The sequence below is a fragment of the Hydra viridissima genome, unplaced genomic scaffold (genome assembly GCF_058129835.1).
Source record: "Hydra viridissima isolate aposymbiotic clone 2 unplaced genomic scaffold, HvirCarnegie_v1 scaffold_10, whole genome shotgun sequence".
In the NCBI taxonomy this organism is placed as follows: domain Eukaryota; kingdom Metazoa; phylum Cnidaria; class Hydrozoa; order Anthoathecata; family Hydridae; genus Hydra; species Hydra viridissima.
The window spans coordinates 2954047-2979910 of record NW_028324309.1 but is presented as its reverse complement, the minus strand read 5'-3'; the positions used below and the strand labels follow the sequence as shown (position 1 = coordinate 2979910).

The following is a 25864-nucleotide window of genomic DNA, read 5'->3' as shown; positions in this document are numbered from 1 at the left end:
GTTACTAACCGACTGGCGCAACAAACGGAAGGTTGCCACTTTCCAAAAGGGCCTAAAGTAATTCTTTTTGTTTCGTTTTTTTTAACAACAATAATTTTCTAAAGTATTGTTTAAAAAAATTTCACTCCTTGTAATCATTTAATACAGGTTAGTCTAGCTTAGTACGCAGTCTCTTTGACATCAGTGTAAATCAATATATCAACATTAGAAAGCTTTGACAATTGTTTGTCAAAACGCTACTAATAAACTCGTTACCATCGTTGTTAAAAAATCACCACTGGCGTGATTGAACGACTCCTGAAAAGTTCTAAAATTAATAACGGGGAGCTATTTTATCCCAGATAGCCAATCGTTTGTTTTTACGTTGGATGAGGAAGACTTGCTGGCAAACAAATTAGTTGCTGAGTAAGTATCTCCGCTAGAGCTAGTCAGAGCTAAATAAATAACTTTATGCGCGGGTCTGAATATAACCTGCAAGAAATATTGATATCAAACAATTAAAGTAAAGATTTATTACTCGCCACCATCTTTCCGCAGTCCTCGCTAAAAAGAGTATATTTCGGCTTATCGTCTTAACCAAGATTTTTATTCACTTATATTACTGATACCATAATTAGATATGAAGATTTTAGCGGATGAGATAATTCTCCAATGTGCCCCAGGATCTCTATTTCAAGGGTTTTCCAGAAAAACTAGGGTAAAAGTTCTCTCTCTTTCAGAGGATTTTGTTTATCAAGCAGGTAATGAAAATTGTAGAAATTGTGAGCCACTGAGACGTTTACACTGGCTCGACTACAACACTGGCTCGCTCGCCATTCCCAGCAGGCTTTAATTTTGATTTCGTCACCAAAAAAGTATGAGAAAAAATACTCCAAAGAAAAAAGTTTTTTTTTTGGATTGTGAACAACTACTTCCAATATTTGTTAATGATCGCAAGCTGTTCAAAGATAAATGGCCAAGTCAGACACTTCATTTTAAATAATAAGGTCTTCCCCCAACGACTGGATCAATCTTCAAAAATAATAAGGTCTTCTCCCACCAACTGGATCAATCTTCAAAAATAATAAGGTCTTTCTCCACCAACTGGATCAATCTTCAAAAATAATAAGGTCTTCCCCCACCAACTGGATCAATCTTCAAAAATAATAAGGTCTTCTCCCACCGACTGGATCAATCTTCAAGTGAATTTTGTTAATCGAAATTATTAATAAATATATATATGTAACAAACTTTTTGAAAATTTATTACAGCCCAAAAAAATATTAGCTTTATTACAGTACGAACAAATATTAGCAAATGTTTTACCACAGTTAAGAAGCGTGCGCCTTCGTCAAACACCTGAGAAGCTAATTACTGCAATTAGTTGTTGCACTAGACGATTTGGGTGCCATACACAATATATTCTGTTAACAATAATTAATAAAGAATGTTGTCAAAAAAAGATTGTCAATTCGCACATCAAATTTGGGTTAGAGAGAATGTTCGTAAAGTTTGAGGTTTTTTCCACTTTGTAAGGAACCCAGTTTTCAATAAATCACTAACTGCTAAAAAGTATGGAAAAAAATAAATACATAGATATTGATTAACATACATATAACTAACTTATAAACCAAGGCTACCACTGTACAAAATTTTTTGAGTGGAGCAAGATGGTGGACTAGAGATTAATATTTTTAATAACTATCTTGACAACTAAATGACAACAACAAAACTTTTAAAAAACAACTAGTTGACTTCGAACAAGAAGGTGTTTCTATCAGGCTCCTATTGTTAAATTTGGGTAAAAAAAATAAGCAAAGATTTCCCTCCCCCTTCCTCCCCTCAATCCTCTCCCCTCCGCCATTGGTGCAAATGTACATTTACAGTCACACTAAAAGATAAAAAATTGTAGCTTCAGTTTTTAAATAAGATTTTATAGCAACTTAGTCTGATATGAATTACATGAAAAGAATGTTTAAGCGAGACTTTATCTCTGACCTTCAGTTAAGTAAAACAACTGGCGATAGTGACAAAAAGTTAAAGAAGTTAAAGTTAAAGGTAAAAATCAATAAAAACGTCGAGTGAATTTTTTTTCAAGAGAATTTTTTTTTCTTCAGTGAAAAAAAAATTTTTTTTTTTTACTAATTAAATATCATATTTTAAAATGTGAAAAAAAGTATTTGTTGATGCTTATACTTGCAGTAATTTGGATGCAGTTAATAGCAAATAAGAACTATGAAAAAACTGCAATAAGATAAATTACAACTACTTTTTAAAGATTTTCACCGCTTGTGTGTAGATTTGTTTTTTAGTGTTATCTTTTTCTTTTGATCATTTTTTACTGATTTTAAAAAGACTAAATTCTTAGCAATAGCATCTGTCGATTTGATCATCGGCCTTTGAAGATTACCCAGAAGAAAATTTATTTACGTTTTGATAACATCTTCCAAATCTGACGAAGTATTTGAGATTTGAAAAAGCATAGACATGAGGGAGCCAATTATGATGCAACCTGAAGATGGTCATTATCATATGATAAGAACGCCCCTCTTCTCGCTAATGAAGGAATGTTTTCTACTCTTTGTATTATTATGAATAAAAAAAAAAACAAGCTCTGCTTATTTTATCATAGAGGCAACACCCACTGCGAGAAGTAGGTTCTCTGATAATTCTTTGCAATTATACTCTTACCAGAACATTGCACTTATCAAGAATTTCAAATACGACCAATACCTCTTTTTTGCTGACTTCTAAGCGTCTTCTATACTTCTACAGACGTCTTTGCAGCTGCATATACCGTATTTAACAAATATAAACTGAATTATGTTTTTGACTACGCAACAAATCAATCAGCTCTTCGTATTCAAACATGTTAGCTTAAAATACCTTGTTAGACTTTGTAAATTCGTTTCTGTGTGTATTACAGAAAAAAAAATAATGCTGTTCGCCTTTTTTAAATTCTAAACGAACGTCATATAATTGTTCGAAAGCTTTTCAAACCTTTTAAATAAATAAATTCGTGTTTCTTGTCGAATCCTGAACTTAAATGTTTTTTTGCCGCAACTTGCTGCAACGCAACTAAATAACAGAATTTTTAGTATGTCTTTCTTTTATAGCATAGTTGATTAAGTTTCAAAAGAAAAAAAAAAAACTATATTATTCAAATCAAGTTATTCTTGTTTTAGATTTTAAAGCAATCATCATTAAAGATTTAATAAATTGCGCTTACTATTAAATGGAATGCCTTTGAATGTTTGTGGCACACAAAAAAACTTATCTTTCGAGTTTTTATTAACAAAATCTTATAGCAGCAGTTGAAAATTTAAGGCTGTATTTATTAACTTAAAAAACTTTTTTTTGAGAAGTTAAGTTTTTTTACTTTTTTTTTATCGCATTTTTTTTTTTAGAAAGATTTTTCATAGAATAGATTTCTTGTGTAAAATCTCATTAGTACCACGTTCTGTTCACCTGACATTAGGTTAGACAATTCCTTCAAGAATATCGTGTTATGTAATCTCATTGATAACGTAAATGGAGTAGAAAGCTCTGTGCTTTCAATCGATTTTAAAATTTTGTTTACTTTTAAAAAGTAATTAGTTGCTTGCTGTTGTTCAGATTTTTTTTAAAAATAAGTACTGAAATCCAGACCAGATAAGCATTCAACGTTCTTCGCAAGCTATCCATAAAGTCAAGTTACGTCAAAAGGAAATGTTGTGGCGTAGGAGAAAAGTATGAAGCCAAACTGCTGAAGTATTTCCGCAGCTTAATTTTATATGCAACGAAATAAAAAGATTGAACAAGGTTTGTGATTTTAAAATTGTTTTTCAAATAAAAGACTGCGGTAGATAGATGTGAACTATTTATCAATGAATTTTAGATGCATTTCTTGAAGATGAATAAATGTCCAGATGGGAGAGGAATTTGCTTCATTGTCTTTTTCTTTATTCCTTTTTTTTTTTTTTTTTTTTTTTCAAACTAAGATGGTGGCATTTTTCTTCAGTGAACGAGATTTGCATGGTGGATTGTAAGAAAATTTTTTTCAACTTTGTTTCTGTTAATAAACAGCAACTTTGCATCTTAAACTTCTCTATTTTTTAAAACTTCAAGATTTGACTCAAAAAAAAAAAAAAATTAAAAAAAAGTTCTCAAGTTGAGGCTTTTAAAATGGCAAAATCTATTCCATATTGTTCGAGCATGATCATTAAATCAAAAATATATTCTCCAAATTCCAAAATTCTTTTTAGTTCTTACATTACTTTATATAATACTATAAAATATTGCCAGAAACTCCTTTAATGTGCACGTAAAAAAAAATTATATTCCAATACGAAGCGACCATTTTTCAGGATTATAGACATATTTTGGAACTATTTGACCTGTCACATAAAAGAAGATTTTAGTCTTAAACTTTTTAAATAGTTTTTTTTTCCCACGTTTTTTTGTGTTCAGCGTTAAGCCGACGAATAAGCCGACGTTATAGCTTTTTTGAGTTTATTTAAAAAAATATTTCTATACACTATGGTTTTATATTTATGCAGAAAACTTATATTCATAATAAAAACTCAAAGTTGACGATGAGACTGATTAAAGCAATTGTTTATTTAATCTTGATGCGGTTCAGCAATGGAGGTACGGGTTTGAATTATCTTTTTGAATTATCAATTTTTATAAGTTATATTTGTTTTTAAGTAAAAGTTTTAGGCTGTTATAAAAAATTTACTTTAAAAATGCCGAAAAGAAAATAATTTCAGCATATTTTAGTTCCAAAGTTTATTTTTCTTATAAATAGATCAATAATTATATTTTTTTTAAATTGAATTTTAGACGAAAGTTCTCATGAAGTTTTATGGGGATACACAAATGGCGAAGGATTAAGTACGACATTCTTTTTTATTTCAAAATAATAAAATGTAGATGTTTGTGTCTTATACTTTTAGGAATCTGCAGTAAAATACTGCTGTTGCAGGAAAAGTGTGTGTGTGTGTGAGTGTGTGTGTGTGTGTGTGTGTGTGTGTGTGTGTATGTATATATATATATATATATATATATATATATATATATATATATATATATATACAAATATATATACAAATATTATAACGTTTCAAACTTTTATTTATGAATAAATAAAAGTTTTAAATAGATAATAAAAGTGCAAAAGTGTTATCAACTTTTTTAACGAATCTTTTTTTTAACGAATCTTTTTTTAACGAATCTTTTTAGTGCCGAATGAGTGGGGGCACGACTTTCAGTTTTGCAATGGGCGGAAACAATCTCCTATCAGTATTGTAGACTCTGAAACAGTATATAATAGTTCTCTTCCTCCTCTAATTCTCCAAAACTATGCTCAGACACCGGGTAATGTTAAATTTTACTTAATGAACAACGGACATACAGTATTTTGTGGAATAGAGTCTTCTGATGATCCTATCAGAGTAACATGGATGGGTAAGTTGCATTAATTTTTTGATTTGAAGACTGAACCGCAATATTTAAACAACTCCATTTCTTCATACTTTTTGTCTTTTTGCCCCTGTGCAGATTTGGAGACATATTTTATGTTTTTTTTAATATATTTTATATATTTTATATACTTTATATATTTTATATACTTTATATATTTTATATATTTTATATATTTTATATATTTTATATATTTTATATATTTTATATATTTTATATATTTTATATATTTTATATATTTTATATATTTTATATATTTTATATATTTTATATATTTTATATATTTTATATATTTTATATATTTTATATATTTTATATATTTTATATATTTTATATATTTTATATATTTTATATATTTTATATATTTTATATATTTTATATATTTTATATATTTTATATATTTTGTATATATTATATATTTTATATACTTTATATGTTTTATACATTTTTTTATATTTTATACATTTTTTTGTATTTTATGTTTTCGTATTTTATTTTAGAAAGGGAATACGTTGCTTTTTCATTCCATTTTCATTGGGGAGAAAAAAACTCTGCAGGTTCGGAGCATACAATTAACAATCACAACTATCCTATTGAGGTAATTATATACAATTAACAATCACAACTATCCTATTGAGGTATATACAATTATATACAATTAACAATCACAACTATCCTATTGATTATGAATCCAAATTCTCTCTTATTTTTTCATTAAAGTTTCTGCTAATAGTTAAAGACAAACTGTTAAAGATAAACGCCAATTTTTATGGTTATAGCTCTATTTTAATACCAATTTTGTAATTAGGTACACATTGTTCATTATTTAAAAGAATACGGAACTTTCCAAGAAGCTTCTAACCATAGTGATGGCCTGCTGGTCTGGGCGAACTTTTACGAGGTTTTTTTTCAGTTAATCTAAAGTTACCATAATCAACGGTTCATTGGAATATTTGGTCATACCATTCAAAAATTAGACTATAAGTATATAAGCTTTTAGCTTTAAAATCTCTTTTTAAAATTAAAATAAAGTATGGCCAAATGTCCTTGGACTTATGGTAACCTTAAGTAAATCTATTATTTTTTTACTTGTTGGTGTTTGTTTTTTAATCAATTTTATTTACATAGAGCTTCTTTAATTCTTTTCAACATTTGCCACTTAAAACTGCAATTATGTTATTGACCCTACGAATGATTGATTTCTAAAAACATTTAGATCGATCCAACTGAAGCTGACAACATTCAATTAGCAAATATACTGAACTATTTTCCATACGTCACCGACGCTGGTGAACATTTTTTTAAGTTTCTTCTTTTCTTTTATTTATTTACTTTTTGTCAAAACTTAAGAAAAACAAAAATTTTTTTTTTAGATATAAGACAAGACATAAACCCACTTCCAGTATCATTTTTTGTCCCAGAAGAATCAGCTGGCGAATATTACTACTACCAAGGATCTCTGACAACACCTGAATGTAATGAAGATGTTACTTGGATTATAAACCACAAAGTGATGAAAATTTCCTCAAGACAGGTAAGTAATATGACGACTAGTAAAATTATATAGTAACCGGTAAAGATTTGTAGTAATCAGTAAGGTAATATAGTAACCGGTAAAAATCCGTTGTTATTTGTAATCATTTAACCGCTAAAGGGCATTTTTTAAATATTAAGATTATTTATCTATTTTCACAGTGATTAAAACCTTTTAACCTTTTAATCCAAGATTAATTCATAGCCTTCTTCAATCTTTCTTTCGGATGCCAAAAAGTAGAACTTATTTATTTTCTTTACGAACTTTTTCGCCATGAAAAAAGCAAAGATGTCACGATTTTGAAAAAAGTAAAATTCTTAAATATCGAAAGTTTATAGCCAAAAATTAATTATTATAAAATAGTTTCGAACTTTAATACCCAGTCACTTTACAGCAGAATACACTCATTTAGGCTTAATAACTTTTTGTTGTCTGTCCTGCCTAACAATACATTGTTTATTTTTTCTACCACCTATACATTGAATGTTAATAAAAACACGATGGTATTTAGCCTGAAGGCTTTGTATTGTCCCTTGATCTAAGATAAGTTGGTTTTGAAAAGTTGGTGTTGCCTGAACAACACCAACCTGATATTTCTATGTCCCCCCCCCCCCCTAACACCATGTCTGTCCTTCAAGTCATAGATCAAAGCGTAATAATAAGCTTTCAAGCTAAATGCCGTTGAAAAATTTTGCCCATGTTTATCAAGGCTTTCAACAAAAACAAACTCTTGTCGAAAATTTTTTATTCTTCAAGTATCTTGTTTGTTCTTGGAGTACTCCATCAATGAAAACTATTTGCAATTCTTTTTAAAAATCTGGTATCAGCAAATCAAACCAGTAGATGGCAGAACTTGAGGGTGATGATCAGCTCAAAACTTTTAGTTCTAAGTGCCATTCAAGAAGGTCCTGTCTGATGCCCAACTGATTATCTATTAGAAGATGCTATTAAAACACAATAAAATGCTTCGTCATACAGCCCAAAATAAGGTAATGAAATACAATTCTGAGAACTTAAACTTGAATATCTAATGAAGGTGGAAAAGATAGCTTAAAGCAACCTCAGGTTACCGGTTTTTCTAAATATTGTAGTCTGGTCGTTATTGGTTTTCTCGGATAGAAAATAAAGTGCTTTTAGCAAATTTCAGGGGATTTTCTTTATTTTCAAGCCCTATCTCAATATTGAACTTTTTTAAAGATTCCCCGAGAGTTTGAGACATCGACTCAACTTTACCTTTGATTTTAATTCAAGTAACAAATAAACACAGTACCGTAGCAAGACTAAATAGCGCCCGGGGCCAAATCAGAGTTAACCATCCCTCTCCCCCTTTCCCATACATTTCTTAATGCTGTATCTGGGGGAAAGTTTTTTTTTTTTTTTTCTTGACCTGAAATTTTTGTTTAAAATTAAATTTTGTTTTTTAAATTAAACATTTTTAAGTTAAAATTCGCTTTGATGGCTTTGAACGTAAGAAATTTGTCACTTATATTGTCATGATCAACATGAAACTACCAAATGTTATTTTGTCTGCAACCTTAGATAAGACATTTAAAACCATTTGTGAGATTTTTCGACTTTAATAGTCATTTTTTGTTTTTTACCTCTGAGAATATTTTTAGAGAAATTTATATTCGTTACGCAACATCATGGTTAGCGAATAACATTAACATTTTTAATCTTTTATCTGTTTATTGAATTTAGAAAAAGATACATCGAACCCTAAAAAGTGACATCAAACTCCATAGAAGAAGTTGCATATCGCTTTCAGTTGAATTTAAAAAAAAACTTTAATTCTAAAATTTATTTTTAGTAACAACGTCTTGAAATTATATAAATATATTTTAGGTGGAAAGATTTCGACATTTTCACGGTCATAACTATACCGCTAATCCAGAAGAGTTGAGAACGAACATAAGACCTACGCAGCCTTTAAATGGCCGAACAGTTTACAAAAACTTCTTAAACAGTTCAATCAGTTTTACCCAACCAAATATATTAGCTTTGAATTTATGCTTGATGGTTTCGATTTTAATTACGCACCTGCTAAAACTCTGAGCCTTTGTTACCTTGGTTTTGTTGGATTGGAACAGCAACAGATGATGAGATTTCTATTTTGTTTTTATTTTATCTTTTAGAAAAAAAAAAACATTTTAATTAATCTCATAATTTTATAAAAAATATTAGCATTATTTTTTTTTTACTGTTTATTATTATTTTAATGTTTGTTATTATTATTATCTTTGATGTTTCTTATTATTGCTCATTTTTTAATGTTTAATTTATTATTAATTTTTAATGTTTATTATCTTTTTTTTTTAATGTTTGTTATCATTAGAAGTATTTTTAATGTTTATTATTATTATTATCATTGTTTTTAATGTTTTTTATTATAATTATGTTTATTATTATTATTTGAATGTATATGAAGTATGACGAACTGAACTTTAGTGTTGTCTGGAATAAATTTTAAGAGAAGACGAACTGAATTTTACAGCTGTATGAAATGTACAAAGAGATTTAGCTTTAATATCTAAGTAAAACTTATGTTAAAATTAATATAAATGTTACAAACAGAGTTAAGTATTATATATTTAAAATAACTTTGAAACCTGAAAAATTTCTAAAATTGTGAGGATGGCATAAGAATAATGGAGTTGTACTAAAAACGGCGACAGAGTATTATTAAGTTTAAGTATTTATCTTTCGGTTCACGTTTGATAACAGCGCCGTTTAATAAGTTTTTAAGAACATAATTGATTAACAGCAGCAGAATTTTAAAATAAATGAAAAGTTGTTGATTAATGTTTAAAACATAGTTGCAATATTCAGTCTCAGTTGACCACCTCAGCCTCAGTCGTCAGTCTTTGACTAATTTTTAGACGTAACTTAACGCTATATTTTTGACTTGGAAAAAATTGAATATTGTGGAGTAATCAATTTCTTCTTTTCGGCCAGCAAATTCTTCTTTTTGGTCAGCAAATTCTTCTTTTTGGTCAGCAAATTATATTCTTGCGAAGATGATAAAAGTATCGAAGAAATTTTCTGCTTTATTTCTAAACGTTCTTATATCAGAATTTAAACGTGATTGATAAGCAATATGCAGTAAAGATTTCTAGCTAAAATTCTATCTTCTGATGGAAGACACAATTGAGAGGATATCGTTTATCAGTCTTTTCTATAAGGAATGGTACCTTAAGTCAGAGTTCTGTGAAGTTCTGAATCAGAAGTTCTGTGGTATTAAACTTTACTTTTTTAGTATACATGCTGTTAAATATTGGAATGATCATCGAAAAAGTAAGTTACTCAGTTATTTTCTTAAGGTATGAAAGCCTTCATCTTATCATATAGATTTATTATCTGGATCCACATTTGGTAGTTTTTTTTAAAACTTTTAGTTTAATTTGTCAATTTCTTATTTTTATTTATATTAATTTCTTATTTTTTTTTTGTTTTTTTGTTTTTTTTGTTTACCAGCTGCTTAAATTTTTTATTTATTTTTATTATTATTTTTTTTTTCCTAACATCGAAAAATAAACAGATATCGTGTCATGATCGAATTCTTCGATTTGGAAGGTTTTTACGGGAACCGATATTGACGCAAAAGATGATAGATGTCGAAGAAATCTGCTTCTTCATTAAAAAGTTGTAAAGGTTGATGGATAAAAGAATAAAAACCTGATTGCAATTATGATAATGAAATTGCAAACAAATCTCGGGTTTCTCAAAAACCGAGGTTTTCATAACCGCCGGTTTTCACTTTTAAATACTGCAAACGAAACAACAAAATTATAATAAAATACAGACGATCTTTAAGATGTTTATGTTTATTTTTTTTTTAACAATAAAAAAATTTATTAATAATAAATTAATAGTAAAGTGTAATTTTTCTTCTATTTAAAGGTTCGAAATTTTGAGCAATTTTATCATTGAAAAATTTTAGAAAATTCGAAAAGTTTAGAGATATCCGATAACAGAAAACATTTTTTTTACAAATTGAGAAAAAGCTTTTGTTATCAGTTTTTCTTTGATTCATAGAAGTTAAATATTTAAAAGAGCATTATACAATCGTTTTAAATATTTAACGCCATCTCGTGCATTTTTGAGAATGTTGTGTTAACCAACCTTTTTATTATAATTCAATATCACATCAAACTCCAAATCAAGGTTGTCACTGATGAAAAAATCATACTTTCTGAAAATATCTATGTCATAGCCATAGACATTGTCAGAATCTATGGTAAGCTCTATCATCAGCGAGCTCCAAGTTTTCTTGTATAAAGCATTACAATCACCAAATGCCGTAATTTTAGACAAAATCGTGGAATTAAAAGAACTAAACACATAGATTTCTTATTTAGCGCTGCTTCATCTTGACACGATCCAATGATGACACGATCCAACTGATGACGTTTCTAAAAACTGGATCATGAAAATACCACTTTTCACAAATTAAAGTTACCGATTCTAAACTTAAAGTTTTGCTTTTATACTAAAATGTTATTTATTTATTCAGAAAAACTTTGTGCAATAAAATTGTAGTCGAGAAAAATTAAATAGCTTCAATCTTGTAGTTCAAATTTTAGTTAAAAAAAAATGTCCGTTTAGTTTTCGAAAAAACTTTTGCTTTCATAGTTTTACAATAATTAAAAATAAAATAATAGATAACTCAATGGTTCACTTAAAACTTAACTATGAATATCAAAAATTTTTTATTTTGAATGCATATATTTGTAAGAATATGTTACATGCTGAAAAAATCGATTGGATTTTGGTTCTTGCTATTGCTCAGTTAATCGCAGTTTTTTTGGATTCGGTTAACCTCTTTAGAAAAAGTTTTTTGGAAAAGTTAAGCCACACTCCTTCGTATTTCAATGAAAACTGAATCGAAAGCAACTCTGTCAACTCCTTGTATCTTTTTTTTAAAAAAAAAAAACAATTTTTCGTGTTGTTTTGTACAGTTGAAATTATGAAATCACTATGACCATAATCCTCATCTTAATTGAGAACATATTTAGAAGACTGAAATTGAAATTTCAGCTACGAGAAGACAAAGAGATCATTTTTAGAGAGACTGTGGACTAAGTGTATTAACTTGTTAGAAAGATAACTAAAATAGTCAAAATCATAACCTTTTTTTACTTTACGCTTTCTAAACTTTTCACCCATCATTTAAATTATAAATTTCTTTAAAGGAAATGCTTGAGTGACTCTTATTCGATGTTTCTATAAATAATTATGAAACTTAAAGCATATCAAACATAAAAAAAAAAAGACAAAATGTGTTCATGAATCATTGTTAAAATTCAATAATTCGTAGACTGTTTAACTATGGAAATTTGGTGTTTGGTAAATCAACTTTTTTCAAAAGATTTGTCGACCAGTACACCTATAAAACTTTTATATACAAATAATAAAATAAAATAATAAAAGTATTAATATGTTATGACATCAAACTTTTCTGGTGTAAATTTATGATTTCGAAACAGATAAATAAGATGCGTGATTTAATATCAGCCACCAGAACAAACTGAGTCATTGTAATATTACCACAAGGCCTATTCATGTTTAATCTTTGCTACTTCATTAGAGGTGGTGGACGTAAGTAAAAACTATAATCACGCGTGCGTAACGTTTGAAGTTTTTAGTTGACATTCATTTTTCAGTCCAAAAAAAATAAAATTTAAGTAAAAGTTCTCACAACGCACGTTTTTTTTCCTGTCACAGTTTCACGATTTTTGGTCTGAGAGGGATTCAAATGAATAAGGGGAGAATTTTTTTGGTTAAGGAAAAAGATTTTTTTAAATGTTTTTTACTTTTTTTTTTTTTTTTTTTTTTTTTTTAGTTTTTATATTCATGCATGAATATGACAGACATAAAGTTTGTATTGGTTCAACACACTATTGATTTAGTAAATAATGAGAAAAAATGACACATTTTAAGATTTTTTCATAACTTGGCTAAGTGCCAGTTAGTTTCAACATAATTATTTTTCATTGACTGATTTTCAAACATCGCCGAAAACATCTTGTTTAATTTGAACTTACATATTCTGTAATTGTACTTCACTTTCAGAATTGATTTGCAGTTTATATAATTATGTTTACACAACAAGTAGATTATCGAATGTTCAATCAAAATTTAGCCAAAATATAAATTTAAGTAAAATTAAACTAAATAAAAAAAAGGGATAGAATTCGGAAGGTGAAAGGACGCGTGTTATTACTTTCCTGAAGTTGTTGAACAAGAGATTGGGTCGAAGTTTATTTACCTTAGTTCTGTGTGTTCCGTGTAGTATTACACACGTTTTCGAATATGTAAACAAAGAATTGACATTTATAAAAAACGAGGAAACGCGTATCTTGAAAAAAGTGTCTGTGCTGGGAAGAAAAAAACAATAATTAAAGGCTCCATCTATTTTTTTTTATTTATATTTTATTTATATTATCATTGGCCATAGTGGTATGGGTTGTGTTATTAGCAAAAGCTACTCGGCGAAAAATTCTATGCTGTTTCATTCGAATGAACTTGAACCGACAAGCGATGGTAAAAGAGAAATCAAAAAAATATGCTTAGTTGAACACCAAAGTAAAATGATTACAGATTGCAAAGTAACGCTTCATTACAATATTAAATCATTGATAGGTGAAGGATCCTTCAGCGACGTTTTTCGAGTTGAAAGCACGAAAACCAAGTTACCATTTGCAATTAAAGCAATGGAGATACGCAGTTTGCGGGGAAGAGAGCTTTTCGAAAGTGAATTGAATGTATTGAAAAGGATGAGTTCAGACCAACACCAAAATATTATTAAATTCATCGATGTTATTCATTCCAAACATTATGGCTATATTGTAATGGAACTAGCAACTGGGGGCGATCTCTTAGAAAGAATTCAGTCTCAACGTTTTTTAGGAGAAAACGAAGCGCGACGAATAACTAAAATGTTACTATCGGCTATTTGCCATTTGCATTCAAAAGGCATCACCCATAGAGATCTTAAACCTGATAACATTCTATTCTATACACCTGGAGATAACTCAAGAGTTGTAATTACTGACTTTGGCTTTTCAATATTAGGAGGGTCAGATTGTCAACTTGAAACTTTTTGCGGAACTCCACAATACCTAAGTCCAGAGCTAATCAAACAGAAACCATACAACAACAAAGTGGACATGTGGTCTTTGGGGGTAGTTGTATATGTTATGTTATGTGGGCGTTTACCATTCACTTCAGAGAATATTGTTCAGCTTCATGAGAAGATTACATCAACAACTCATTCTTATAAGCGAGAGGTAAGGCTGATTCGGGCGTAAAATTGCAGTTTCTATGTAAATCCTCACTTATTCACTCTTGCTCACTCACTCATTTTTTACTTTTACTATCCGTGTTTTGAATGGAAGAAGTGTTTCGGAGATGGGAGCTGTTTTATTGAATTTTACATTTTTGCATGAGGAACGCATATTACTTAAACTTTAGTTGATTCTCACGCGCCACGTTCGCTGTTAAATTATTTACATTAAAGTATTACAGTTACAAAATTTTGCGACTTAAAATTTGTGACATTTCTCAAAAAAAACAAAGGTTAAATTTTGATAAACCTTATTATAAACTTTATATGACGCTGTATATATATATATATATATATATATATATATATATATATATATATATATATATATATATATATATATATATATATATATATATATATATATATATATATATATATATATATATATATATATATATATATAAGTCATTTCATTCAAATATTCCATCAAAAAATATGACGTTTATGCTGCGGAGCAAGCTCCTTTGAGAAGGGGGCATAAAAAGTCAAACATTAAAAATAGTAGGCTTATCACGCTAGGCGTAAATAAAGACGTCGGCAATGCATGTTTGTAGCAATATAAATATCATTCAAAAGGATATTTGTTGACAATCTTGTTTTGACGCGAGTATCAGTGCTTATCCGCGGCTCTACGGTTCTTCTTTTTAAGTTTCATTAAAACTCCTAAGATATTCCGACAATTTTAAAAAAGACGGGTACAAGATTTTGTTGACTTTCTTACTCAGATTTTATCTCCTTGATTATCATTCTAAACAATTTCGATGTCATGTGAGCGCACGTGAGGATATTATATATTATATGAGCACTTAGATTATTTAATTATCAATTAGACTTAATTAGTTTTTAAACTTAATCTTCTGAGCATTTTCGTGAATTTTTTCGTGTCGGTAAAGAGAACGGAAAGATGAATAAATGATAAAATGAGATGAATGAGACTGACAGGAATAGAATGAGATAAATTATGAATATAATGAGATAAGTAAAAGATTGATGTTCTTAAATTGTTTTGCTTAGAACCTGAATACTTTTTTAAGATATGGAAAACGGTTTCTGTAAATGCGAGAATGTTTATTAACAAGCTACTGGAGAAAGATCCTTCAACTCGCTCCAATGCTGAAGAAGCGTATCGCGATCCGTGGATATATAATCCTTCGCTAGATCAGCCAAAATCGAATCAAGAAAAAAAAGAACATGTTCAATCAAAATCAACAATTCCGTCATGTAGCATTAAAGATCAAGCTAGAAATAAAGCATTGGAATTCGATAGCTTATGCCATAAAGCGGTATTAAACAGTTTACAAGTAGATCAGGAGCAATCTTCTAGCTTTATAAACTTTGATAAAAATATTTCTGCATTCTCTAGCCACACAAATAGCTATATTGAAGAAAAAGGACCGTTCTCAGAAAGTCACATCTCCACTAAATTCCAATCTACAATAGCTACTTCCATGAAAGATGAATCTTCTCAAAAGAACAGACCTAAAAAAAAGTATGTTTGTGGCGAAGAGTCAATAGTGAGCCGTCAACTTATTATTCCAAGATCAGATAGAAAAATTCTTATTGATGAACTTTTTGGAACAGATACGAGTACTTCTCAATCTACCAACGATGAGACATTTCAAGTTTTCAAAGAGAAAATATCAACTCTAGATGAACAATTGCATGATAACAATCGAGAATATCAAAGCGTTAACCTCGATTGCTTTAAAGGTTCTAAAAATACTGTTAATGTTAAAAATATTTCTTTGCCGTCTAAGTTAACTCAGCAGCAAATTAAGAACGAAGGTCAGGAAATTGTTTTTTCAACATATCCAAAAGACGAGGCAACCAATTTTTTACATTTAGATCGGCTCTTTACTGCTTCACAAACTCTCAAGACTCTTGTTCAAGAAAAAAAAGAATTAAATAGGGAAAAACTCTTTTTGAAGGATGACAAGCATAAAGTAAACAGTTGGTTAAACACACAGCAAAAGAAGAAATCGATCAAAAGGGAGGTAAGATAGTTTCGTATGATTTCAAATTATAATAGATAGCAGAAATTTTCATATTTTTTTTAGCAAAATAATTTTCGTATTTTAGATAAAGTAACCATCAAAAAGACTAAAATATGTTTTATGTTTTTCTTTTTCTTTTTATCAACAATCGTAGATTAATATTATGAATAAGAGCCGTTCCCCACCTCCCACCCCCACCTCACCCCACCCCACCCCAATCGTTAAGTAAAATTTATGTAAATAGCTTATTTGCTTTAAAGAAATTAGGACTTGTATTTTCTCGGAAATTGTTTTCATTGTAACTAGTGCGATTTTTTTTTAAATTGGTTTATTTATTGATGTTTCTTGTAAATATTTATCTAATTGTATATAAATATCACTAATTTAAATTTTAATGTATAAGGTTTGTAGATATTTTATTTGTAAGACTCTGAACAAAGTGTAAATAAGATTTAAGTATATATATATATATATATATATATATATATATATATATATATATATATATATATATATATATAATTTATAAAATTATCTGAGTATTAATATGTAATAACTTATTGTTTTCCAGCAATGATGCAATGATGTACAAAAGAAAGAAATTATATATTAATTTGTTTTTGCAAAAATATTATTTTTAATTTTTATTTTCTTATTTATTTATTATTTTTTTTTTGTTTTTTTTTTTAAAGGTAAAAAGAAAATTAACAAAAAAACAGTTTTTTTTTTTTACCTTTCAAAAAGAAATTCAACGATCTTTTTCGAAAAAAAAAATTTTTTAATGAAATTTAAAAAAAATCTAAAAAGCATGAAAAGTTTTGACAAAATTAATTTCATGAATCAAGCGTAAATATTGAGATTGCGCCATTTTTATTAAGTAATTAGAAAAACTTTTCATCGAAACGAGTCAAAAAATGCAGCACCTTGTAGACACCCACAAAGTAAACTATTTAAATATCCGGATATTTTTACGAGGAAAATTTAAAAAAAAAAAAATTTTTTTTATCGAGAATATTAAAATATCCGGATACTTTTATGGAGAATTCTTAAAATTGGTTCAAAAGCCGCACTTAGCAAGTTTAATTTTTAATGCACACTTGCAAAAAATTTCGGACAGTTTTTATATAGTTAAGTGCGTTTAGCCACTGAAATTTAACAAAACGATTTTAAACGCACTTAAAAAACAACTCGTTTAGTCAGTGCAGACCATTTGAGCACTTTAAATGAATTTCGAGCATAAATTCTTAATACTTTTATTAGTTACGCCTCAAGCCGTCTCGTCTCAATAAGCTTAATTACCCTCAAAAGATTTTGATACCATAGGGGAAAATTACTACTTCTAAAGTTTGTTTACACACGCCATAATTTTCTAAGAAAAATCTTAAAGGAATTGTTATTGAGTAACTTATGACCCATTCAACCTTTCTAGGCAAAAGTTAGCAAACCGACTAAAAAACACAACGGGAATTTTTATACGCAGTGTGCTTAGTAAATAGTCAAATATTATGTAACTTAGGAACGCTATTAATGGTTCATCATGTATTAATGCAACGTCAAGGCTCTTCAGATTATCTGTTGTTATTCGGCATTTTGAATCCTTTTGTTATGTTTTTAAACTGTATTAAAGGATCTAAGGAATTGACAAACTACATACTTTAAAAGATTAATAGTGTGAAATAATATTGTGTAAAAGTTATCTTCGTGGAATCGATCGTTTATTGATTTATGTTACTACTATCTTGGATTTTAACTAATATGACCTTATAAGACCGTGGCAAAAGCTGTAGTCAAGACACGACATTCATTTTAGATTTTTCTGAGTTGTTATATAGTTGTATGAAAAATTAGAATTTTAATTTCACAGGATCAAATTGATCTTTGTTGTAATGAGACTTATTCATTGCTCAGTAGAAAAATTGGAGATTACATATTATTTAAACCTTCAAACCTTTAATTGACAGCACGATTCTCTTAGGATTTGCATAAGAGCGCATACAAAGGTAAATACAGAAAGAGAAAATAAGATATTTTCGCGCCAAAAATTTTCTAAAAATATTAAAAGTGCATTTCTAAACGATCATATAAATCAAAATAGAAATTAAAAGATGAGTTAAAAAAGTATAAGAATATTGATAGAAAGAAAGAAATACATGTTAATATACATATTTATACATTCTCAACCATAGAATAATAACTAACAATACCAATATTACAATTACAAGTAGCTGTTTTCATATAAATTTAAATCTCCATATAAATATATATATATATATATATATAATTAAATATGGACATTTAAAATATATATATATATATATATATATATATATATATATATATATATATATATATATATATATATATATATATATATATATATATATATATATATATATATATATATATATATATATATATATATATATATATATATATATATATATATATATATATATATATATATATGTATGTATATATATATGTTATGTATGCATATATGTAGAGAGAAAGGGAGAGTGAGAGAGCTAGTGAGAGAGAGAGGCAGAGAGAAATAGAGACAATGGCTGCATATATGTAAGAAGTATAAGTATATATAACAAATACACACGCACTTAACCAAGGAAATGATCAGTTTGAAAATATTTATTTTATGGCAGATGATAAAATATTATAAAATTTTTGCTACGCTTTGTCAATCGTCTTCGTCAGGAAGATTAAAAATATCGAATTCGTTTAAGAGATGGGCCCCCATGCTTGAAAGTTGACCACCAACATAAACAAACGCAAAAATAACTAATACTACTTTAACATAGATCAAAGAGTTAGGAACGCGTTGTGGTTCATCTTTAATGGCTCCGCTTTTTAGGTGGGTTCCTGTTGGTTTCAAATACTGAAAGTGAGGATCGTCAATGAGCTTATAAAGAAGTATTGATTCCTCTTTTTTCGAACCTTCCACTACTAAACATTCTTGTGAGTGATATTTTTTATCTTCCTTTGCCAACCTTGACAGAACTCGAATGTTTGTCCGTGCTTTTGATAAAAGAAGGCTAGCAAAGCATTGGTTACTGAAATTAATCTTATCATGGTGCTTTTGAAGACCAAAGTTTATCAGGGTGAAAAATTTCTGACGCGTAACAGGCAAACGTTGCATTGAAACAGTTTGATGAGCTACTAAAATTCCTTCAGCTCTTCAATTAAACGTATTAGGTCGTCAATTTCAACTTGAACTGTTACTGAAAAAATTAGATATGCGTTTACAAATTATTTGACCTGATTGAAAATGCTACCAAAAGGTGAAATAAAAAAACTTTAAGACAATGTGTCAATTACAGATGAAACAAATATCTTTACAAATTAAGTACAAAAAAACGTCATAATTTTTAAATGAGAAACTTCCTATTGACATCGCTCTGAGTGAATAAGTAAAAATTTAGTATTATTTATCAGGTTTATAATGATCGTCAGATTTTAAATTAAGTTATTACGTCTGGTTAACTTTGTTCTGACATTTTCTCGTTCAACAATCGTTAAGAACCTCTTCTTTATCCCAAACGTTGCGAGGCAAAAGCTTTGACATGAAATTTTAAGCAGTAATAGAGCGTTAAAAGACGTTTAAGCAGGTCTTTACTTTATGGATCAAGTAAACTTAAGGAAACCAGCAAAATCTATGTTCATAATAAAAACTAAAATTTTTAAAAAACTAGAAAAAATTAAACCTCTGAGTTTATTGTTATTAATAAATGGTAGAGTTGATTTAAACTTGTATATTTATTTAGAGACAATATCTAAACCAAAACCAAGCTTGTTTGTTTTTAATAAAACACGCTTAAAATAATCAATTAAGTTATTACGAAATTTTCTCTACATTATTGTCACTCTTGCAAAGAAATCAGAGTACCCAAACGTAACTACCAAATATAAAATTATTCAGAATTAAAAAGGAACAACACAAGTAAAAACAACATGAAGTTTCCAGCGATTTTAAATCTGGTGAGTTTTTATTGCAAAATATACTTTCAAATGTAATTTTTTAGTTTCTTTCGTCTTAATAAAAAAATATTAAATGAAATGAATTTTTTTTTTTTTTTTAAATCATTTATCTGATTATAAAGTCTAAAACAGTAATCTATTCTTTTGCATGCAAAAAACTTCAGGTGCTCATTTCAATTTTTTTATATTAAAACTTCAAAACATCCACAATAGAAAATTATAGATTTTCCCTGATGAGACACGTATTTCAAGAAGTATTAGTAATACACGAATGTATCCGCGAAAAAGTTTAAAATTTCTTACGTGAATGCCAATCCGGAAGAAACGCGGAGACGATAAATGGTTTTCGAAGCATTTTTATAAATTTACTATTGTAAGATTCAATTTCTAACATTCGGAAAAAAAGCTCATTAAGAAATCATTGTTTGTGTTGGAATAAATTATATTTTTGTTAAGAAAAAGAATTCTTTCTCGATTACGATCGTAAATACGACGAATAATGTTTTTTTTCCTTTTATAGGCATTTTTTTCCGATATATTTCATACTTAATACAAAAATAATCCACGCATTTACGGAAATTAAATAATTTCAGACTGAATACAAAAGTTTTATCCGTAGCAACAGATTAGTAAAAAACACTTACAAAACATCTTAAAACACTTGTTAGCACAGATGGTATTCCCTGACTTCTTTGAAACAATTTAGTAGCGAATGCAACAAGTTTGAATTCATAATGGTTGATGACGTTTGAATAGTCTTCACAAGATTATTGCATTTACTTAATAAATTCATGCAGCGAAAAAAACATTAGGCTCTTTATCGTCTTAATTGAATTTCTTTTTTTCTTTTTTTTTTAAGATTTGTTAAAAAAATTTTTTTTTTTTTTTTCTTTAATCTTGTTTAACAAGTTCGTGTGGGAAGGGGGGAGGGGGAGGGGGAAGGTAGCAGAGATTGGTTAGAAGATAAAATTATTGTATTACAATTAAAATCGTTTCTTTCAATGTTTCAGTATTAATATATTTTTTTCAATGAAAAATCTGGTCAAGAGTAGGGATTTTCTAAATTTATTAGAATCAAAAGCGTATTAAGTGTAACGCATACTAACGTCATAAATATTTATTACAAAAAAAACAGCTTATGAGTTGCCATTGTTAAAAAATCTCATTGCAATATCTAACTAAAACCTGTGTGGATGCAAAGTTAAATCAAAAGTTGTAAAATTGATCTTTATCTTTAAAATTATAATAGATAAATAAAATGAATTTATTTAAAACCGATACGAGAATCGGTTTTTTTTTTTTTTTTTCCTTTAAGCTGCTTTGTGCGTGCGTATTAATGAAGAACTATAGATTGTGTAGAAAAATGAAATATTTTTGGCTTAATTACCTGGTCTGATATTAGAGCATGACACTTCTTTTAAATTGCGAGTCGCAATTTTTAGTGATACAAGAGTGTACTCTGTATGCCTGGGATGTTTGTCATTTGTTTGCAACTAATATGTGGTTTGCATGACGTGAGGGAAAGAAAGTCCTTCAAGAAAGTCCTAATTTAAGAAGTAAGAAATTTTGTATATGCAAACAAAGATTTGAGGAAAATAATTTAGTTATATTAACTAGATATCTAGTTAGTTAAAATAACAAAGTAATATTCCGAAAATGTTTAACTTACATATAAAAATTTGTCTTAAAGAAGGACTTTTAAAGCATGGTACTTTGTTTGGCCAAACTACGGTACATATTATAAACTACGGTACATATTATAAACTACGGTACATATTTCTCAATTGACAAAAACCGCAAACAAAACACTAAACGCATTTAAATGACATTTATTAACAAACACACCGCGGCGTTTTTCTAAAGTGTAAAAATGTCGAGAATTGCTTTCACTGTAATTAGATTGTGAAAATCTAATTGTTTCAGAGAAGAGAAAATCGTGGGGAAGAAATTTAATTTGTAATGTTTTTTTAAGCTTTTACAAGGCGTCTTGCAGTTTATTAAGCACCCCCCCCCCCCCTCAGATTGCATTCATTCAAACTTGGAAAAATGTTTTCAAAAAATTTTTTAAAAAAATATTTCTTACGTTTTCAATTTTCTTTTTTACGAAGCTCAAATTGATCAAAGAAATCGACCATCAAATGAAAAGTCGAATACTTTTAAGAACCGAAACAAAAAATAAACAAAAAATAAACAAAAAAATCTTAAAAAAGGTAACAAAAAAAAATTCTGTGTTTTTTTAATAATTTTTATTTTAACATTGTGATGCGATAAAAGGAACTATTCAAAATATATTTCGCATAAAAGCCAAAAATTAAAATTGAAACTTCACAATCATTTTTCTCAACTTGAATTAGGTTTAGAAATAAGATTTTAACTGTTTATAAGAAGAAATTATTTTTATAAATAAATATATTCTCCCTACCTAACAATATTTTTTTAAAATAAGATTATTAAAGCCACTGATATTAATGGGTTGTCAGGAAATTCTTGTTATTACAATAAAAAAGGAAATGCCTGCTTATGAAACAAAACTTAATTAAGAACTTTAGCTAATTAATACAAAGCCGTAATAATTTTATAAATTATAATAATTATAATAATATGCAAAACAAAAAAAAAATAAAATATAAAAAAAAAATCCAAAAATTTTGTTTCTTCTCTGTTCAAAAACTTTTCTTGTGAGATTCGTCTTTTTTTAAAAGCTGAAGATTATAATTTGAGCTTTTGAAAGGTTAGTGTCTACAAATATAAATTATAATAATTATAATAACACGCAAAACAAACAAACAAAAAAAAAAAATAGCAAGTGGGCTCAAAAAGTATTTAGTTAAAGGTATGCAAAACAAGAGTAAAGTTGCGTTTTTCCATTACACAACTAGTAAAAACGCAAAAACAATTTCATGTAAATGCTAATTTGTGTGATGTCTTTCTTCAAAAAAAAAATGTCTAAAAGCCAGTTAATTTTATATATAGTTGCAAATCCCCTTTCTTTTCCAAGTAAACAGAAGACGGTTTACGAAAGTATTTAACTACTTTCTATGAGGTATACTTGAAAAAAAACCGTTTAAACAAAGCTTGGCATTAACAAATGTCTAAAGTTTGACATTTTAAATGTGCTGTTTGGCTCTGTTTTTTTTTTAATCTATTTTATATTTTAAAAAGACAGAGCCAAACAACATTTATACATTTTCAATTATTAATATACATAAATTAATAATATTTCGTAATATTTTATTAGCCTACATTTTATTGCAATTATGCTGCAGTATGCTTACAATAAAATGACTCTACAATTTTTTGACAAATTTAGTTGCAATCGGTTTAAACTTTAATAGAAGAAGGTTAACAAAGAGGACCATAATTTCACTAAAATATTAAAATATTTAAGTGAAAATATTACAATATTAATAGTAAAATATTTAAAATATCAAAATATTAAAATTTTAAAAATATTTCACTAAAGTATTAAAAATTTTATATATATATATATATATATGTGTGTGTGTGTGTGTGTGTGTGTGTGTGTGTGTGTGTGTGTGTGTGTGTGCGTGTGTGTGTGTGTGTGTGTGTGTGTGTGGCTATTAATACAAAATTATCAAATCTAGAAGCATTATTACAAAAACATATCAAAAATTAAACTTAGTATGACATTTAATAAAAAACCATTTTAGAAAAAATAAATTGTTTTTAAATGCCAAACTAAATCTATTTTATAAAACCAACCTATCGAACTGCAACAAAATGACTACTATCTATATTATAATTAATCAATTTTATGAGTAATATTTAAATTATAAATAATTTTTTATCGAAAAACTACTTCAAACTTTTTTGAGGCTTAGAAGAGGATCTGAATGATATTTAAGATATAAAGAAGGTCGCAGTTTTATAGTAAGGTTTGCCGGATTTTTTGAAGTGAGAAAGATTGTTTTGACTTTTTAAAATGAATTTAAAAACTAAACAGCGAAAGTTAATTCGCGTAAAACCCAATACCTGGTGGTACATAGGTACATAGTGATGTAGAATGTGGCACAATCCATTACTCTTCAATTTGTCAAAGTCGATTATCTTTAGAAGAAAGTAATAAACCGTTATATTTTCAAAGTATATATTTAAAAGGTGCTACAATCTAATGTGCAAAATAAATATTTATGTGGATGTTGGTCATCATCAGCTGATCTTCGGTGCCTAATCTTTCATGCTAAACAAAATAGTAAGTTTTTTTAATCCTTAACGCGTTCCAAACACCTGCTTAAAATAAATTTTTTTTGTATAAATTGCTTTTTTTTTTAGCAACCATAATAAAAACGTACAAATAAAACTTATGTGGATTTACTTCCCGTAAGCACCACCATGTCGTCCTCCGTAACTTTTTTTTTTTTCCTACGTCCTTATTTTCATCCATACAATCAAAAAACCCATAAATACATGTTGATGAAAAACAAGATGAGTAAAAATGATTACTTTCTTATCAAATCTTTCTTTACTTTTCTAAATAAAAAAAAAGGTTTGAATTAATAGGCTTTTCCAATTTTATGCTGATTTCCTTTTTGACATTAAATGATATACTTAAAAAATATTTAGATAAAAAGACTAGTTACTTTTTATATCCATTATCTTTATATCCATTGTCTTCGTATCCACTGTCTTCAATTCGATTGTCTTTGCTTCTAAATGATTTAAAACTGTTAAAAACATATGCTGTTTTCATGGAAACAGCGTTGTACATTAACATTAATTCTGTAAATGATAGAATTAATGACTGGGTTTTTCATCTGCTCTTTTAACTAATAATCTCGAAATGAGGAAATATAACTGCTCACTTTGCATTATTGCAGTTCCTTTTGGTGTAGCTTCATTGAGCTCAAAAAAAATGCGCATAAAATTAATCAATGTGTCATGTGAAATTTTGTTTTTTTAATTTTGAATTAAAACTGAAAATACTCACAATCAAAGTCACAAACAAAATTATGATTGTGAACCGGATTCATTTTTTATGTTGACCTGTTTTTTTAACAAAACACAAAGTTTTCGTATTTTGTTTACCTTTTATTGTAACTGCCATAAAATATATTACAACTTAATAGTCTCTTGCCAAACCGTGTGGTTGAACATGTGATTACATGAGATTGGACGATTCCAAACCGTGCGTGATAAAATCAAATGCTGTTAATTTTAATTACATCTTTGGCCAGGTGAATAAAAATGAGCAATTGCTTTTACTCAGTAATTGGTCAGCTTTACGTGAATAAAAACTTCAACAACTTTTCTTAAGTTTTTATTCACGTAAAATTGAGCAATTACTGAGTAAATTGCTTACCTTTACGTGAATAAAAATATGAGACAAACTGCTGAAGTTTTTGTTCACGTAAAGCTGACCAATTACTGAGTAAAAGCAATTGCTCATTTTTATTCACCCGGCCTCTTGACAGCTATCCATTTTCACTAATGAATATTTTTACGGTGATGTCATCTCTTGGTTGAGGAGTTCTGTTAAAGCGTTCCATCGCAGTTAGAGGGTAATAAAGTAAGTTAGTGAGTTTTTAGTGGTATGAA

The 25864-nt window shown here is 28.1% G+C and overlaps 1 protein-coding gene and 3 long non-coding RNA genes across 5 annotated transcripts; 1 reads left to right on the top strand and 3 right to left on the bottom strand.

The window, feature by feature from the left end:
* Positions 1-106: 106 nt before the first annotated feature.
* Positions 107-3094, bottom strand: LOC149882625 (uncharacterized). The gene is made up of 3 exons (XR_016456357.1): positions 2713-3094; positions 1306-1544; positions 107-1175 (listed from the first exon to the last, which is right to left on the bottom strand). It is a non-coding gene; the product is annotated as an uncharacterized LOC149882625 (long non-coding RNA).
* A 1423-nt stretch (positions 3095-4517) lies between these two features.
* LOC145193106 (uncharacterized) lies at positions 4518-16422 on the top strand. The gene is made up of 11 exons (XM_090100931.1): positions 4518-4608; positions 4804-4854; positions 5203-5427; positions 5943-6040; positions 6251-6343; positions 6659-6731; positions 6816-6976; positions 8822-9025; positions 12819-12884; positions 13381-14265; positions 15359-16422. The coding sequence occupies exons 1-11, from the start codon at positions 4554-4556 to the stop codon at positions 16325-16327; spliced, it is 2880 nt and encodes a 959-aa protein (XP_089957057.1). The 5' UTR covers positions 4518-4553; the 3' UTR covers positions 16328-16422.
* A 2527-nt stretch (positions 16423-18949) lies between these two features.
* On the bottom strand, positions 18950-21122 carry LOC149882624 (uncharacterized). Of its 2 annotated transcripts, none has more exons than XR_016456356.1 (2): positions 20953-21122; positions 18950-19551 (listed from the first exon to the last, which is right to left on the bottom strand). It is a non-coding gene; the product is annotated as an uncharacterized LOC149882624 (long non-coding RNA). The 2 variants fall into 2 exon arrangements; XR_016456355.1 differs by lacking the exon at positions 20953-21122 and adding an exon at positions 20612-20928.
* A 3537-nt stretch (positions 21123-24659) lies between these two features.
* Positions 24660-25244, bottom strand: LOC149882623 (uncharacterized). The gene is made up of 3 exons (XR_016456164.1): positions 25132-25244; positions 24910-24978; positions 24660-24799 (listed from the first exon to the last, which is right to left on the bottom strand). It is a non-coding gene; the product is annotated as an uncharacterized LOC149882623 (long non-coding RNA).
* Positions 25245-25864: the final 620 nt, after the last annotated feature.

What these genes read in the sequence shown, in the direction of transcription:
- LOC145193106 (XM_090100931.1), top strand. Translation starts at nt 4,554, where the DNA reads ATGAGACTGATTAAAGCAATTGTTTATTTAATCTTGATGCGGTTCAGC. An exon ending in TCCATACGTCACCGACGCTG is followed by an intron (nt 6,732 to 6,815) that starts GTGAACATTTTT and finishes TTTTTTTTTTAG; the next exon opens with ATATAAGACAAGACATAAAC. An exon ending in TTCAACACACTATTGATTTA is followed by an intron (nt 12,885 to 13,380) that starts GTAAATAATGAG and finishes CAATAATTAAAG; the next exon opens with GCTCCATCTATTTTTTTTTA.